The following is a 17,456-nucleotide window of genomic DNA, read 5'->3' as shown; positions in this document are numbered from 1 at the left end:
GCCCCATTATGAGCATTTTAGTAAAACAAGGTCAGACTCAGCTGGCACTATCACCTTATACGGAAACTGCCATTTATCTGTCTTCACAAAGTCACATTGTCTCAGGTCTCAGCCCAACTAATGTCACAATGCAGCCACAGTAAACTTTCTAGAATCTGATCACACCACCTATCTCTGCTTAAACCTTTTTACTGGCTTCCTGCCAGTTCGCCCACAACAGTATCTAAACTCCTGTAGCTTCTCACCTCTGCTACATACTGCAGCTTGGTCTAGTCCTGTTACATGGGTTCAGCTTCACTGCGTGACTAATTCTTATTTCAGTACTGGAACTGCCTTTTGGCTGCCTGCCCAGTCAGTCTATTGTCTGCTACAATTGCCCTATCTAGGCGCTGGCTCAGAACTGAACCATAACTTTACACAATTTCCCTGGTTCAGCACTTGCCAGTGCTCTATTGTGCCCGTCTCTAGGATTATTACTCAAAAATCGTCCACAGACAAGAAGCATCAGGATCACCAGAGTTCACTAAAGATGCAGAATCTCAATCCAATCTGAGCTCCAAAACCAGATGTGTCTTTAACCAGGTTCTTGGGTGATTCTTATTGACAGGAATACTGTGAGTCTTTCCATCCTAGGTGCTACTGGAGGCAGGGAATGGTCTTTCCAGAGCCTAGCACATTGCACTGTCTGTCCTATCCTAGAGATTTAATTGATCAAGCATCAGACAAATTTGCTGTTAACAAACATGGTAGATGGGAAAAAAAACTCTCTTTATTAGAACAAATGGAATTAGACCTAGTTTGCATATTACAGGCTTTTTCTAAATATCATTTTATATCTCATATCATCTTGATTAGTTGTCAAATTCCATTTTCTGCTTGAAACATAGGAATGACTATTTTACTAATAGTCATGTTTGTTGTTGTGATAGCTATGTTTATATTAGGTTATATAACATATAAAACTCTAAGTGACAACACAAACTTGCACTGTCATCTTTGAAGTTGGTTCATGCAAATGAATTACCTGATAATAGATTTTAAAATTATCATCCTGTCTTTTTTTTTTTTTAACACTGTAGGAAATTATAGAACCTCAGGATCAATTTTTATTTATTATTTTATTGGCTCCAATGGCTAAAATCCCCCTATGTTTATTTTTTGTAAGCCCAACATTAAACGATCCATTGTTTTTCCAGAGAGAGGGAAAGATAAGAGAAGCTCTTTCTATTTTGTTTCTATTTCCTTTAGAGAATGTTAGATACAAACGCGAATTTATGGACCATTTCATATTCTTAAAAGGTCTTTTTTCATCTAGCTGCTTGGACTCATTTCTGAAACTCACCTCCCCCAACTTGTTTCCTATTCTTTCCAACAAGTTGAATTTGCAATTCCCTGAAAGGTTTGTATCCAGTCCAGGTCAACAACCTTTTATTATGATAATGTTAGCAGACTGGATTGACACATCCTTTGTAGGCAAACAATGTTATAATTTGCTTTACTCTCTCATGAAATGCATTGCATTTCAGGGTGCAAGGTTTGAACAGAAGTTTACTAGTCTACACAGTCAAGAAATTAAAGGTGTCTTCACGCATTAAGGAAGTCAAGATGAACCTTGAGAGGGTGGAAGTCGTTTTGAGGGCCATATCACCACGTGGCTCTCTGTGTCATGTGGAGATAACTCCTCTGTGTTTTTGGTTCACTCGTCCTTAGGTATTTACCGTACTCAAAAATAAAAACAACTACATTTGAGAGTAGTTTTGACCTGTATTTATTGTCTATACCTTTAGCAGGGCCAAGCCATAAATAAATATTTGCTGGTTTGTGTTGATTCAGTGATTTAAGATAAACAAACAGGCTCAAATACCTACTGGGGACCGATAATGTAAACGAGAAAAGCTAACAGCAGGAAGTGTAGGTGAACAGGAGCCCCAGCCCCTCCTGGCTCGCACCAGATTTGCAGCCTACTCTGCACTTTTGGAAAGTGCGTCCTGGGTTGCTAGAGCCGCTGATTTTCTGAGGCATGCTGGAAAGCCAGGCTTTTAATGCAATCTCTGTTTCTAAGTGCTGAGACCCAATTAAAATTTTTACAAGACATTTTGCAGATTAACACCGTGAACTTTCACAAAAATTTCTAGAAAGTCCGTTCACTTGTCAGGAACCAATTTGAAGTTATGCCTTAAATAGAACAGTAAAAACACGCATTTTCTAAGATACTATGTTAGGAAGGCCTTATCAGGTATCAGGCTTTCTGCGGCAGGGCATTGCTCTCTGTTTACGTGAACTTGGGCAATTTAAGCTCTGTAAACCTCAGCAGCTGCACCTGTAAACTGGCCCTGATGATAAGAATCAGCTTGGGGTGGGGGAGACTTGAGGATGGAATGAAAAAATTTAAGGCACAGTCCTTGGCATTATGTGGCTCCGTACCTGTTAACAATTCCAAATTCAGTATTCGTCTAAATAATAGTGGTTATTCAAGCACCACGCAAACACTGCATAAATCATTTGACGTTCTCTGATATCTCAACCTTTTCTCCACAAAAAATTCGCATGTTTTCTTATATGGTGGTTCTTTTTTTTTTTTTTTTTTTTTTTTTTTTGGGTACTGGGAATCTAACTCAAGACCTTGCGCTTGCCAGGCAGGCACTGTGCCACCAAACTATATCCCAGGCCTAACTCATTCTTTATTAAACATCCAGAACAAGCAATAGCGACACAGACAAGCACTATGCGCGGCTTACGTCCAGGCCAGATTCGGGGCGGGGCAGCCCCGCACTCTTCCCGAACGCCGCAGTGCTGTCTCACGTCAGGCCTTCAGTTCTGCAGCAACTGCACATTTCCAAAGTTTAAGTTGCTCCCGACCCAGTACTTTCCTCGAGTGGCGTCTGACACCTTCTCTACTGTCATTAAAGTTCACTTCCCTGCAAATATCCATACTTCTGAATTTGAAAAGTTTTCTTTTTCTCTTTTCGGGGTTTGTTTACACAAGTCCCTAATGGTTAATTTCTGATAAGGACGAGGCGTTTGGCCACTCCCCGTCATCAACTGAACTTCTCGGAAAACCTCCTCCGCGCACCTAACACCCCCCCCCCCCATTACAGCCGATTTGACTTGGAGGGTTCGCAAAACCTCGAACCGATCTTGGGTCCTGACCCCCCACTTATTGACTTGGCATCCGGTAGCGTCCGGCCCCGCGCGCGCCTGGCGCGCACCCTGGAAGGTCTGTGAACACGCCCGGGCAGGTTGCGCAAAGCTGCGTCCGCGGCGCAAACCAACTTCATCCTCCAGGGGGACCGGGACGGGGGCGGGGACGGGGCGCGCCGGCCTCCAGTGTCCCTACGTCATCTGGGAAGTCCCCTTGTGACTCGGGTGCTTTAAAGGGTTACGGCCGCCCCAGGACTTGCCGCACTCGCGCTCTCCCGGAGCTCGGAGTGTTCAGCTTGGGACTGCGTCCCCCGATAGTACAGCAGAGATCGCAGGGGCGCCCAGAGAGATGCCTGGAAAGGTGTGTAAGAGCGCGCAGCCGAACTCCACGCGGGCAGGTAACCACCAGCTGCAGCCCACGGAAGCCTATTCGCGGCGGGATCCGAGTAGAGGTTGCACGTTGGGCGCGCATCTGCACCCTGCTGGGCTCAGGTCCGAGTGCGCAGAGCCCCCAGGTCTGAACCCTTGCGCCCTGGCGCGTGCCTTCGAGCGCATCCAAAAGTTCATCGGAGAGCGCTTCTGGGGCTGCCAACCGAGGCAGGGCGCTCAGTTCGTCTTGAGATAAGGATGGAGCTGCGTTTTGACGAGACCAGAAAGCTGGTTTCCTTCTGATTTTTTGGCCTCCTTAATTGCTCCTTTCAGGGGCCACCGGGAGAAGTGCTAATGTAGGCTGCTCTCCCTTAGTCATTGTTAAGAAAATGGGGGCGGAAGAGGGCCCCGGGCATATTGGTATTACATCAGAGAGCAGGCCCTCTTTTTTCTTTCATTTTATAGTCCCGCCAGTGTGGCATGCACGGAAGTGGCATATCGGAAATGTGACCCGTAGCTAAGTGAGCACCAGGCTGCTCGTCCTGGCCATAGTTTGGGATGAAGTTGTGCCCATCTTTTGTGATGTCCGAGGGTTCCGACCATATTTTCAGAAGTCTACTGTGCATATAGTCCTCTCCGGACCAGTTTACCTAGTTCCCGACAGAAAGAGACAACAAAAGTCCTCTCAAACATAATTAGATATTAATACATCTACAGATGTGTAACTGCAGTTTTTAAAAAAAGCAAATAAGGCTGGAGATGCAGTTTAGCGGAAGAATCTTTGCCTGACATGTGCAAAACCTTGGGTTCCACCTCTGTCCCCTCAACGTGAAGCAACCAGAACCATTTTCTGACATTTTGTTGTTGATGCTGCTGTTAAAGGGGATAATTTTTCCTCATAGATACGAAATGTTCAGTGATATTTCCTAAGGACTGTATGTTAATCTCTCACTGAGTTTGTAAATACTCAAAACGTTTGACTCTGAAGCCCGTTAAAAATTGTGTATTATGTGATTAGGTTTCTTAGCAGAGATTAGAAAAGTTTTCACTCAGCTCTTGTAGAGAGAGAAATGGGTTAAAATGTAAGTTTTAGAGTTTGCTTTGCTGTATATTTACATGTCTCATTCATTTTGAGCCTAAGTATAGGGACCTATTTACAAAACACTATATCCTTAATTGTATTCGTTATTATTTTTAATCTTCATAGTCATGGACTTGAGGACCACAAGATCCTAAATTACTCTCTTTAAGTATTTACAAAATTACAATATCCGGATTTTTGTACTAATTTATGACAAAGTTTAGTTGGGAAGCATGATTGACTTTTCTTAAAATAATAGTTATAGTATCTAAATTCTAAAAAGTAGTAAAATGTGAAATAAACTTGTTTTCTGCGTCTGACTAACCTGAAGGTGAGGTCCGGACATCTCCTGGGCTATTAAAGGCTGAGAAAGTACTGTTCATAATGTATTTTAAAGCAAGGTAACACTTGCTTCAAGTGTGTTTTAAAGAGATTCCAAAGAAAATGTGTATATTGTTACTTTAAGGCGTCTTCACATTTGGGAAACAGGTGCACATAAAAGCTAAAGTTAGGAGAGATGTTTCTGGGATGCTGCGCTTGTCACTTGAAAGGGGGGGGGGCGTTCACTTACTGCCTCCAGTTTTCACTGTTCACTGTTCATTCGATGTTTCCTTTTCAGAGCTAGAAGTTGAGTGTGCTGCCCAGCTCAGGAGAGTTGGAGACACACTGAATTCCCTGGGTTGCACCACGGAGGCCTTGGAGGTGCTTGCAGAGATGGCTGGGAAGAAGGCGCGGAAGAGCTCGGAGCCGGATCCGGCACGGGCGCGCGCGGGTGCGGAGTCCTGGGCGGGCCGCGGGGCCAGGGGTAATCTGAGGGGTCTCTAGGCCGCCCAAGAGCGCACCAGACGTCAGTGTCAGGTCAGGTTTGAGCTCTGCTGCGGGTCTGTGCGACACTTGCAGGAAGCTGTTTAGGCAGTTTTTTTTAGAACTTTGGACCTGTGATCCCTAGGTTTAAATGTGGCCTACAGCCGCTCATTGGTCTGGACCGAATACTCCTTTTCCATTGCTCCTCTCTTCCCTTCCTTTGCTTGTCTTGCCTGGGACCATCGGGAGAAAAAGTGCAAGTGTAGGTGTGGCCCTGAGCCAGTCACTGACAGCAAAGGACGGTGTGTATTGCCTCTTAGAGCTTCCCCATGCCCGCACTCTTCGACGATCTCTGCATTCACCTGGGAGAGGTCCAGATGTCCTAGAGGATTAATGGTAATTGAGGACCGCCAAACCCCAGCTCTAACAAAAATGTTTAATCTTGATGCGATTCTCTCTTCCCACCACACTACGATGGATGTTTATAGAAGCCCAGCCTGGGAGGTCTTTCTCCTTAGGCAACATTTTAACAGGCCTTTTAGAAAGGAGTGGGGGTGGGGATGCGCGAAGAGGAGGTGATCAACCGGCTTTGTTTTTATTCCTCCCATCACAGGTCTTCCCCATCCTATTTTGTAAAATATATCAAAGGCTACAGTCACTTGCTAAGGGGTTTTAACAAGGAAAGTAATAAAGGCCCCAGGCTGGAAATCACTTGAATCATACTGTGATTACATCAGCCTAAATGGCCCTCTTTCATTTTATAGCCCCGCCAGGGGCACATGCACAGGAAATGTACATTGCAAATGTGACCAAGGCTAAATTGACACCAATCTGCTTTCCCTGACCTTAGCGTGGGGTGGAAAAACTGCAAATATCCAGGGGTTCTGACCATGTTTTGAAACGCCTAATCATTTGCCAAGTAACAAAACATGGTAGAAAGCTGCCCTTAAAAAATATTATTAGCACTTGACCTGTGTAGATGAGTGACCTCAAATACTCAAATAGCATGTTAAACCCAGAACTATTTCTTGCTCCCCACTTTTTTTTTTTTTTTTTTTTTTTGGTGAAAGGAAAGATTTTTCTTCATAGAATTCAGGGTTCCCAAAATTGTGGCTTGATAATTTCTTTGGGAGGTGCTGAGGATCCAAGCAGGGACCTAGATTACCATGCAGGCCTGTTAAGAAAGATTTAATTTAGTTCTTTTTGATTGAAATGTAGGTTTAAATATATATTATATATTTATGGTTTTTATTTTTTTGAGCCCAAATAGGATCTTTGCTTGTCTTTAAAAGAAAAAAAGCAAACTTAAATTTATAGTCTAATTATCATTTTCATTATCATTGTCTTGAAATGGAACAAAAGATGGAGCAAAAGTCTTGTGTTTTCTTTCAAAATACTGAAATCAAAGTTATGAGCAAGATATTTTGAGTGGATTTTTGTGGATAATTAAAATTTATAAGAAAATACTGCTTTAATGTAAGAAAAGAAAGCTTTTGATTTTATCTATGAAGGAGGCAGGTATAATTTGAGCCATGAAATAGTACTATCTGAAAACAGCGAATCTACTTGAAAACAACGCAAGTATTTAGAAATAGACATCTGTTCCCTGGCCAGTCTTAAAGGAAGAGAAAGTTACTGGCTCTGTTGAAGGCTGGCTAATGGCACCACCTGTAGTGTTGGATACAGGAAATATTTTTGTATTTGAGAAGGAGTTCTTATCTCTTTCTGGACGATTTAAAAAAAATACTTGAAAGCAAATGTTCACATACTTAAAAGTGTGTGTGTGTGTGTGTGTGTGTGTGTGTGTGTGTGTGTGTGTGTTGTAAATAGTCTTTGGGAAAATGGGTGCATATAAAGCTGAAATTTAAAAACATGTTTCCGAGGATGAGGATATTACCTCTTGCTGTTTACACTTAGGACTTTTATGAATGTTAATTTTGATTTCCTTTTTAGAGCTGGAAGTCGAGTGTGCTGCTCAGTTGAGAAGAATTGGAGATAAACTGAATTTCCAGCAGAAACTTATGTATTTGATTTCCAAACTCATCAGTTTGGTAACCTGACTGCTTCAGGAACTTCTGCATGAAGGAGCTTCTTTCAAAAGAAGAGCATTCCCATTTGGAGCCAGTCCTATTGATTAGAGGAAGGATTGCCTTGTAAGAGAGAGAAATGTGAACGAATGTTCTCTTGCTTCAGGCTGCTTTTGAAAAGGGAAGATGGAATGTGAAGGTTTTGAAGGTAGGGAACAGAGTGATGTAATTAATATTCCCACTCTGTTCATAGTGCACGTTGAACACTGAACCTTTGCACTGATCTACGTCTGTAGCCCTTTTATTTTTTATTTTGAGAAAGGGTCTCACTAAGTTGTGGATGCCGGCCTCAAATATGCAGTCTTGTCTCAGGCTCTCAGTGTGCTGAGATTATAGTCATGTGTCATTCTCTCCAGTTAGCTAATTTTTTTTTTTGCTTAGAGAATTATTCTAGTATTTCTGCTGTAGATTTTTGCCTGGTGTAGTGTGAAAGATGTTGATAAATGATTAGGCAGGGAGGAAGAGAGAATTCAGTGCTTTTTTTTTTTTCAGTGACAACTCTAGAACTATAGTTTGGAATTTGGTTTATACATATAATCTTAGTAGAGGAAAAATGTCATTCTTATAACACCAAATGCTGTAGTGAATGTGGGTTTCATAAACTACCATAAAATGTAAAATAATTTTTTTAAAACTTAGATTGTATTGTTTCTGTTCAGCTCATTTTTAAGCGTATTCTTGTGGGCACTGACTACAAAGTATGGACAACTAGAAAGTAATTTAGAAATTGGATGAAAGTATAGAGGAAGATTTCTTGGTGCCAGTAAAAAAATTTTTTTGAGACAAGGTCTTGCTGTATATTCTAGACTGGCCTTGAATTCACCAGGTGTGCACTGCTCTCCCTGGCTTTTTTTTGTTACTGTTAAGAGCTTGGAGATTTTATATAGAACAAAATAATGAAAAAAGGGAACTTTTTAATTGATGTAATTAAAAAGTAAGACAAATGTTAAGTATTTTCTACATTTTCTAAGAATTTGTACAATGCTTTTTCACACTAGTTACACATACTTTATAAAGTGATCTTTTGCCTTTTTACACGTTATTACACATGCTATATAAAGTGATATTTTAAATGCAATCAGAAATGTTTTCATAATTGGAATATATTTTTAAAAAGAGAATATCAAACAGTTCGCATCAAACACAAAAATCTCAAATACATATGTGTATATAAATACATATGTGCTTACCTATATAAATTCATGTGTAGGTACTTATAAGAGTTTGATGATTTTCATTTAGTTTCATGGACTATAGATATAAAATTCAAACTACGCAATAACATCTTATTAAACATAATCTCAAGGAAGAAATTGATTCAGAGAAATGCAAATGAAAATGACAGTGAGTATCACTTTATATCTGCTAAACTGGCATTTAAAAACCAGTTACAAGTGTTTGAGGATGTGGAGGAAAGGAAAGGAACACTTGTACATTGTTGACTGCTGTAAATTACTACAGACATTAGAAAACATTATGAAAGTTACTTGAATAACTAAAAGCTGTACAACCCAGCCTTTCCTCTGCTGGGTAGATGCTTAAAGCAGTATTCTGAGAGAGAACTGCTCTTGTGTTCATTGCAGTATTATTTGTAATAGCTAAGACATCAAAACAATCTGTCTATAGGGCTTGAGTGGATTTAATGAATGATGTATAAATATAATATACTATTCAGCCCTTTTTTTAAAGACAGGAAATGTCATAACCTAAAAGACCTTACAGTAGGTGAAATAAACCTACCATACCAGAAACAAATACCACATGATCTCATATATATGGCAATCAGTATAAGTCAAACTTGACAGAGTTACCAGAGCCTGGTTAGTTGTGGGGGAAGGATTGGCAAATGGGGAAAGGAAAATACTGGTCATGTGGTACTGAATTAGAAAATGATCTCTGAAGTATTATTGTATAGCCAATTGACTGTAGTTGCTATATATTTCACAACAACCTAAAAGGATTTGAAATGTTCTCACAAGAAATGATACCCATTTGAGGCAGTGAGCATACTAATCACTTTGGTTTGATCATCCTACAATGCCTATGTATTGAAACATTTTACCCCATAAAAAAAAAAATTTATCATTTGAAGTAAAACTAAAAAAAAGCCTAAAAGAGGAAATGTCATAGTTAAAGTTCACTCAGAGTATTATTTATTTTATGTATTTATAATTAAAATACTTTTAGTTTGAAAACCTGTATTCCATTTTTGTTATAAGACAGGTTGTGTAACTACTTGAGTTCTTAACAGTAAGAATGTAGGCTAGTCACTTTAGCTTAAAAAATTATACCTCAGCGTTTGGCTGTTTTTTAGTATTTTTTAAGGTTATTTGTTGCAAAGATTGTGTGTGTGTTTTTTTCCCCTTGGGGATGATATTTTATCATGAGTATTTATGGTCTGTAACTGTATTTATATGTATGTACATGTGAAAGTTGATTACTGTAGTGAATTATTAAAATTTACCACAATTCTTTGGTGTGTTTATTCATCTTATTTATCTAAGCCACTAAATGTTCATCATTGAACCAAAATATGTTAACTGACTCACATCAGCTGACATCTTTTGAATATCCAAAGTTATATTAGGAGCAGAAAATACGGGGTACTTGGCCTGTTTTCTGTTGTCAAGGGACTTACACTTTTAATTAGGAAGAGAAGTAATGAAAAACAAAATTAATGCTAGTATAGGTCTTGAGTGGAGAGTGATTTAAAGTAGCCTAGAGATTCTTGATCTAATTAGAGGTATTTAGTCCACATTGCCCTTTGGGAGGGCAGGAGCTGCATGCAGTTCCTATTTAGTGACCTCAGGCTTCTCCCTCTGCCCACAGCACTAGAGCAGCAAAGATTGCTTCATTCGAAGCTAGTCATGTGCAGAAGTAGGGGAACTAAATGGCCTTCCTGTTTGAGTGTGAGAACTAGGAAACTTGGTTTGTAGGTTGGAGCCACATCTTTGCTCCACCCTTACCTTCAAAAGAAGCTGGCTGACCTTGTGGAATGTGAGTTACTTAAGTGGAAGTTAAGAGGAAGAGTTGGAGTGGAGGACAGTGGACCGAGCCTGTTCTTCCCAGAGGGGAAGGACTGTACTGCCTGAGAGGGAGGTTGGCTTCAGAATTTGCAAGAGTGGGGCTGGGAATTGAGCTCAGTGGCATAAGTCCCTGCCTGGCAAGTGCAAGATTGCATGTTTGATTCTTTGTACAAAAAAAAAAAAATTGTACAAAAAATTTTGTACAAATTTTTGTACAAAAAAAATTTTTTGCTGAAGACACCTTGTATGCTTTTTTTTAAAGTAACAGCCCAAATTTGCAAATATGAAGAAAAGTACATATTCTTGAGAACCATGTTTTAAGATTAAAAATATCTCAAGATGCTCAAGTAATTGTATCTTTTGGTCAACAAAAGCTAACAGTTTTACTATTTGAAAAGTTAAATGAACTGTCTCTATGAAGTATGTTTTTCTTCAGTCAAAAGGCCCTATGCTCTGTGGCTTGAGGTTTAGAAGACTGCAACTTTAAATATGCTGCCCCAGCTTCTATATCCCTGGGCAGGAATAGCATAATTGGTGAAAATCTGTCAAACTCTTCAAGTCTTAGCGAAGGTACAATCCAGGTCAATATCAACTCAGGAGTATTGATGAGATGTTAAGACACAACACCTACCCTATTCTGGGCTCTTGAAGTTGGACTTTGAGGGCAAAGCCAAGTGTGCCTATTTGTCAAGCTATGTGGCCATAGACACCTTCTGAACCAGTGTCATTCTAAATTCAAGAGACCCAAGTTATCCTGACAATCTGTGGTTTTTCAGAAAATATGGCAAAAGAATCTTAAGGCCTCTCCTCAACAGTTAGCTTTTCAAGAGCTCCTTTCAGAAAGTATAAGAAGGAACTGAAGAGCATATGACAAAAAGAGACAAGGGAGTATGTTTAGAAAAGAAATCCATTTTCTAACGTCTTTTCCCTATATTTATAAATAGTGATTCTAAGGCTTAGAGAAGATTGGTTGAGAATTGCTTGTATGGTGAGTATTTTCTTGGAAGTGAAAATCCCCAGTGCATGCCTCTTTTCCTGATGGTGGTGACATTGGCAGAGCAATTTATATGCAGCTAAAAATAGATTTGATAACCTCGCAGGACACACCCTACTGTGTAATCAGCTGAACATTCTCTAGTAATAGGTCATGATTAAAGAACCAAACCTTCATGCATGCAACATAGGCTCTAACTTTAGATTCTCTTTTATGGATTTTCAAAAATTAGTGACACATTTAAAGTGAAATATTCTATCTCACCTACACTTTCTTCTTTTAGGGTCTTATTCCCAAATATGTTACCCTTAGCACTGCAGAGAATTGGGAGACAGGATAAACAATGCAGATGGGGACTTCAGATCCCTTTACTTGGTTATGGTTGACTTGTTCTGGCCCCTTCCTTTCCATCGCCATAGCATCTCCATTCTTTTTGGAATTGGAAATTGAACACGTGCAACAGAACAGAACAGAACAGAACACAGACCATGCAAATTACTCCTTGACATTGCTTGTTGGAGGAAAGACTTCTTTTTTTCATGCCTTTTCACGCTGATCTATTAATAGAACAAATGAGTCTGCCCATTTCCAACTTCACATCTTTACTCAGCTATTGTTGAAACTACACGATATTCTCCCCACAACTGTTTTGCTTCTGGCATTGTAGTCAGACCTGTCATTTTGCTATTTACTGTTTGTATGATTCTAAATACTTGGCCTTTGTTTACTGATAAAGTTGTAGGAAGTATATCTTTCTAACTATCCTGAAAAGGAGATGAGAATGTGCATTTTTTCTGCATTTCTGTCAGTGCCCAGAAAAGTTAGCTTTTCCTTCAATATGAAGGATTAGAGATTAGTTTGTTACAAAACTATGGAAGACTTTGCCCAGACTAAAATGAAAACTGTCAAGGCACGTGATAGGATTGGGTAGTGGAGCTGGAGAGGAAGGGGCAGCTTTCCCTTGAATTTTGCTGTCACTAAGAGTTTATAAATTAAAAGCAGATGGGCCATGTGCTTTTAATTTGTACACTCCTCCTGATGGCAAACCATTTATCTTCATCTTAGACTTGATTTTTATAATATCACCTCAAGAAATAGGAAATAAAGATTCTATCTACTTGTTTTGGATTTGGGTAAGCTTACTTTGGATAAGGCAATTTTTCAGCAGGGGCTTTTAGAGACCTCTCCCCTGAGAGAGAATAAACCTTTCTTAATTTGGAGGACAGGGGTCATATCTAGGTTGCTTTTGTTTTCTGGTTTGGGGAAGGCAGAGTTATATTTATCCATAGGGTTTGGGACTGCTATTTTGAGTTTGTATCCATAAGAGCAAAACTTCTGTGATACAAATACAACTTACTGGTTACCTATGATGTGCAAGATTCTTTAGAAACATAAATTTATTATTTTACCTAATGTTAAGAACACTCGTGTTCAGAAAGACTGTTTGGCTCTCTTTCTCATTTTATAGTCAATGAAGCAAAGGTACCTCAGAATTAGCAGTCTCTCCAAAGTATTGGCAAGTGAGTGGAAGACAGAAGATTTGAACTTGGGTCTTTCTGCCCTCAAGACTGTCTTGTCTCACTACCACAGTATGACTCTGCCACTATGGGACTGGAGGAAGAGTGCCTGTTTCAGAGAGGGCAGGTTTATTTTTCAGCCGAGCACTTCATTAAATGCAACTGTACTGTACACTTCTGGATTTTCTAATTTTAAGCTAAATATGTGTGATAAAAAAAAAAAAGACTCATAAGCACAGCAACCATTTGCACCCTCCACCTTCACCCCACATATTTTCTTTTCAATTTTCAAGGACAAAGGGGATCTCCATAAACTTTCTCATATCATTTCAAGAAGCCAGAGTGAGTCAGCCAGGGAAGATAACGTCTAACGTTATCCCCAGGAGGGATTTTTGTGGTGGAAGAGGGATAGAATTAATTCCAAAAGGTACCCTGCTTATTGGCTTTTATCAGCTAAAGCCAGACCACATACACGGAGGCAGACTTGCTGGAGCTGTTTGTAGGGGGAGGAAAGGGATTAAGGAGGGCCAGTCAAACAGTAATTGGTGTGCTTTGTCATTTCCCCAGCATACCTTCCCCATTTCACCAAGTCCAGGCAGAAGGTACCAAGAAAGAAAATCATTACCACTAATTATTTAAAAAATGAAACAATAGCAAACATGTGAATTAAGACTCTTTTATTCCTTTTGTAAGTTTTATTGATATCATATCAGCAGGAACAGCTTTCTGAGAATTAACAACTCAAGACTAAAACTTTAACTTGCAAAATGTAGTTAAGAAAAACATAAGGAAGTCAGGTTAATTCTTCACAGATGACTCCATAGCTGCCATGAGAGCCAGGGACCTTCCCTGAGACTTGGAAAGTCCCCAGCCAGTATGAAAAAATTTTAAATTAATTGGAAGAAGGACTACCTTTTAGAATAAGATAGCTAAATTAAAAAGTGTGTACACCTATTTAGAAACATACTCTAGTATCATTTATTTTCCATCCAATCGCCCTACATTTATATTAGAATTCTCTTTATAAAGAGATTGCAAGTGGACCACTGGCACTTTGTGGCAGCATTTTGTTTGTTTGCTTGTTTGTTTTTAGTGGGATTAGGGACTGAACCCAGAGCCTTCACCCTAAGACCACATCCCCAGCACTTTTCACTTTTTAAAAAAACTTTATTAGATGACAGGGTCTTGCTAAGTCCCTAGGCTGGGCTTTTCCATCAGCAGCAATCGCACCCCCTCCCCCAAGTAGGTATCATCAGCACTGGTACTGTGCTGCCATCTTTCAAGCCTACGGAAGGTTCATTGGTTCTGGTTAGCCTGGGACTGTTCTAAGTTGAAAACTGAGAGTCCCATGTTTCAGAAATGTTCTGAGTTCAGACCTCCTTACAGGGCTGTAATGTAATTTTTCCCCATGTACCTTTGGCAGATTTCTCTCTAAGGCTCTCTATCCAAAGAAACTGTCCTGCTTCTTTTTCCCCCTACTGTTTAATTTTTGTTTTGTTTTGTTTTTTTCCCATTTTTTGAGACAGGGCCTCACTGTATAATTCAGAATGACCTTGAACTCACTATGTAACCAAGCCAGCCTTAAATTTGCTGGGATCCTCTTGGCTCAGCCTCCCAAGTGCTAGGATTATAAGCATGAGCCACCATGTTTGGGTTGTTGATTCCTTTGTGATTCTTCAAGATTGTCCCTATCACAGAGTTCGAAGGGGGCTGAAAGTATTCACGGAGGCAAAAATCTCAGCTCAGGTGTTGGCTGATAGTGAATCTCTTACACATGGTTGCTAAAAAATATTTTGAAAGACTATAGAGTTTACAAAAAGTGGATATTGTGAAGTTTTTTTTGCTTAGGATTATTAAGTTTCCACTAATGAAGCTATGAAGAAAGTGGCCCCCTGAGTTACAGCTTGACATTGGTGTTGAGGAGATGGTGTTCACATCCAAATGGTTCAGCTGCAAATCATCCAGAATAAACAGGGACTGACCAAGAAGGTGTTCACTGGAAACGAGAAATGGTCAGGTAGGATCAGCTCTTTTTTAATTTCAGATGAAAAAATATGTTGCTTTCACTATTGCATAGTTATTTCTCCATCACAGCCACCAGCAGTGCCTCAGAAATCTCAATAAACAATGAACCAAATTACTGTGACTGTTTTACAAAAATTGGTTGGTTCTCTTGGTTGACTTCCTCAAATACACTGTATTTTTTTATCTTGTAATCTGTCTTCCTCTTCTATCCTCGTTTTAAAAATAATTACTGTTTTTCTAAAGGTTCCTAGTGCTCTCACTGCCACATCTCTTTTTTTCTTTCCTTTGAGTATTGCATCTTGTTAACTCTCTAAGCATCACTTCTGTCTTCACCTCACACAAAGGGTTAGCACATGCCTCTGTGCTCCTTGGGTCTTCTTATTCTTCTTAGCAAGTTCCTCTTCCTTTTTTCTTTTTAAATGTCAGTTTCACAAAGTTCTGCTTTCATCCATGTTATCTAAGTGTGGTGACCTCAGAGTCATCTCTAAGCTAAGTGATTTCCAGTTTACATCTCCACCTGCCTACCCCTCCACCTGTCCCCCTGCTAGATTTCTTCATGCTGTTCATCAACTTTGGATTTCTTTTCTTCTCATTTTTGCTTCATTGAACTATGTTACCCTTCATGGCCCATGTCAAAGTCCTTTTTCTCTGAGAAGTCTTTTCAGATTGCTTAGATCTGAAAGTACATTCTATCTTTTAGGGTCCCACAGCATGTTTTTATCATTACCCAGCATTTATTTCATTCACACTTATATTAATCTATTTTATGTCTGTTCTCTAGCTTGATTATAACTTCCTACATGCATGAAGTAAGTTCTATTTGTTTGTTTATTTATTTATTTGACACAAGGTCTCACTATGTAGTGCAGGCTGACCTTGAACTCACTTAGGTAACCTAAAGTGGTCTTGAATTCACGGTAATCCTCCTGCCTCAGTTTCCTGAGTGCTGGGATTACAGGCTTGAACCACCACACTCAGCAGATGTTCTTTAAAAAAATGGCATTAGTTCAGGTATTCACTTATTTATTTATCCGTAAAACAATTTTTGACCATTTGTGACGGGAAATATTTGGTATTAGAGAGAATGGGATAGACTAACCAAGAAGACAGAGCCTCAAACGGGTAGTCCCAAATGTCTGAAAATCTAGTAGAGACACCAGCTCAAAGGCAGATAATCAGTATGGTTCTGGTAGGTGAGCACTCTGAAGAGACACACTGTGCATGGGTGTGTGAGTTGGGGGAGGTATAAAAGTCTTCATGCAATAGATACTGCCACAGATGATTTCATTAGTTCTATGTTACTGTAACATATTATCCCCAAATTTAACAGCTTGCACCAACATGTATTTATTATCCTATAGTTTCTGTGAATCAGGATTACAGGCATGGATTAGCTGGATCTTCTGCTTTAGAGTCTCTCAAAAGGCCACAATCAAGTATCACCAAAAGCACGGTACCATCTGAAAGCTACAGTGGAAGAGGATCCATTTCTGAGCTCTTTGGTGTTTGCTGGAAGGAACTCAGTTCCTGCAGTGTTGTTGGTCTGACAGCCTTGGTTCTCAATTTCTTGCCAGCCAGCTAGGTCTCTTCCATTTTGCTTCATCAAAGCAAACATTGAAAAAGAACTGAGAGAGGGAAGGACAGACAGAGAGACAGAGACAGAAAGAGACAGAAAGACAGAGACAGAGAGAGAGAAGCAAGTAAGATGAAAGTCACCTGAAAGTAACATTCTGTGACTTTGACTGTATTTTGTTTGGTAGATATGATTCATTAGGTCCAACTCACATTCAAGGGGAAGGGATCAGACAGGATGTAAACAGGAACTGGGCATTCTGAAGATTACCAGAATCTATCACTAAAATGAATGTTAAATAACAAATTGACTAATACATTTCATTCAGAAGCCAGTATGAGCAAATCTATGGTAAGAAGAACAGACATGTGAGATATTTAGATGCCAGTGGCCCTAATGTTTGAAGCAGTAGAGCTAATATTCAAGGAAAGAAACATAAACAGGGCCTGATTTGTTGATCAAAGGACTTGAACTTTATTCAGTAGCATTATTGTGCAAGGGTGAATTGAGAGTAACTGGAAAGATGATATTTTAGATATTTTGCTTTGTGTATGTAGAGGGGATGCTTCTAAAATCTGAGAAACTAAAGAGTTTTTGTGTGCTGGAATTGAACTCAGTGCTCTTATATGATAGACAAGTGCTCTACCACTGAGCTACCTCCCAGCACCTAAAGAGATTTTTTGTAAAGAGATGATGGTTGTAGTGTTGGCAGTTTAAGGTTGGAAAAGAGGGATTGGATTTAAGATTTTTTTAAAAAGGTAAAGTTGATTGACTTATATTTACTATGAAATAGTAAATATTGGACTCTCAAATAGAAATGACTACCAGGCTATGTGAAT

At 39.6% G+C, this 17,456-nt stretch overlaps 1 protein-coding gene and 1 pseudogene across 2 annotated transcripts; both read left to right on the top strand.

Annotated features, from left to right (window-relative positions):
* The first annotated feature begins 3,299 nt into the window (after nucleotides 1-3,299).
* Nucleotides 3,300-9,954, top strand: Pmaip1 (phorbol-12-myristate-13-acetate-induced protein 1). Of its 2 annotated transcripts, none has more exons than XM_013157070.3 (3): nucleotides 3,300-3,539; nucleotides 5,211-5,363; nucleotides 7,349-9,954. In XM_013157070.3, exons 1-3 carry the CDS (start codon nucleotides 3,491-3,493, stop codon nucleotides 7,453-7,455), a joined length of 309 nt encoding a protein of 102 aa, XP_013012524.1. In that variant the 5' UTR covers nucleotides 3,300-3,490; the 3' UTR covers nucleotides 7,456-9,954. The 2 variants fall into 2 exon arrangements, with proteins under 2 accessions (XP_013012524.1, XP_013012525.1); XM_013157071.3 differs by having other exon boundaries at nucleotides 3,305-3,502.
* Nucleotides 9,955-14,960: 5,006 nt separating this feature from the next.
* Nucleotides 14,961-17,456, top strand: part of LOC100727416 (guanine nucleotide-binding protein G(I)/G(S)/G(O) subunit gamma-5B-like) — a 39,579-nt pseudogene continuing 37,083 nt past the window's right edge.

Source organism: Cavia porcellus, unplaced genomic scaffold, assembly GCF_034190915.1.
Source record: "Cavia porcellus strain 051 isolate PalLab524CR breed Dunkin Hartley unplaced genomic scaffold, mCavPor4.1 scaffold_20, whole genome shotgun sequence".
NCBI lineage: Eukaryota > Metazoa > Chordata > Mammalia > Rodentia > Caviidae > Cavia > Cavia porcellus.
This window is presented reverse-complemented; position numbering and strand designations above follow the sequence as displayed.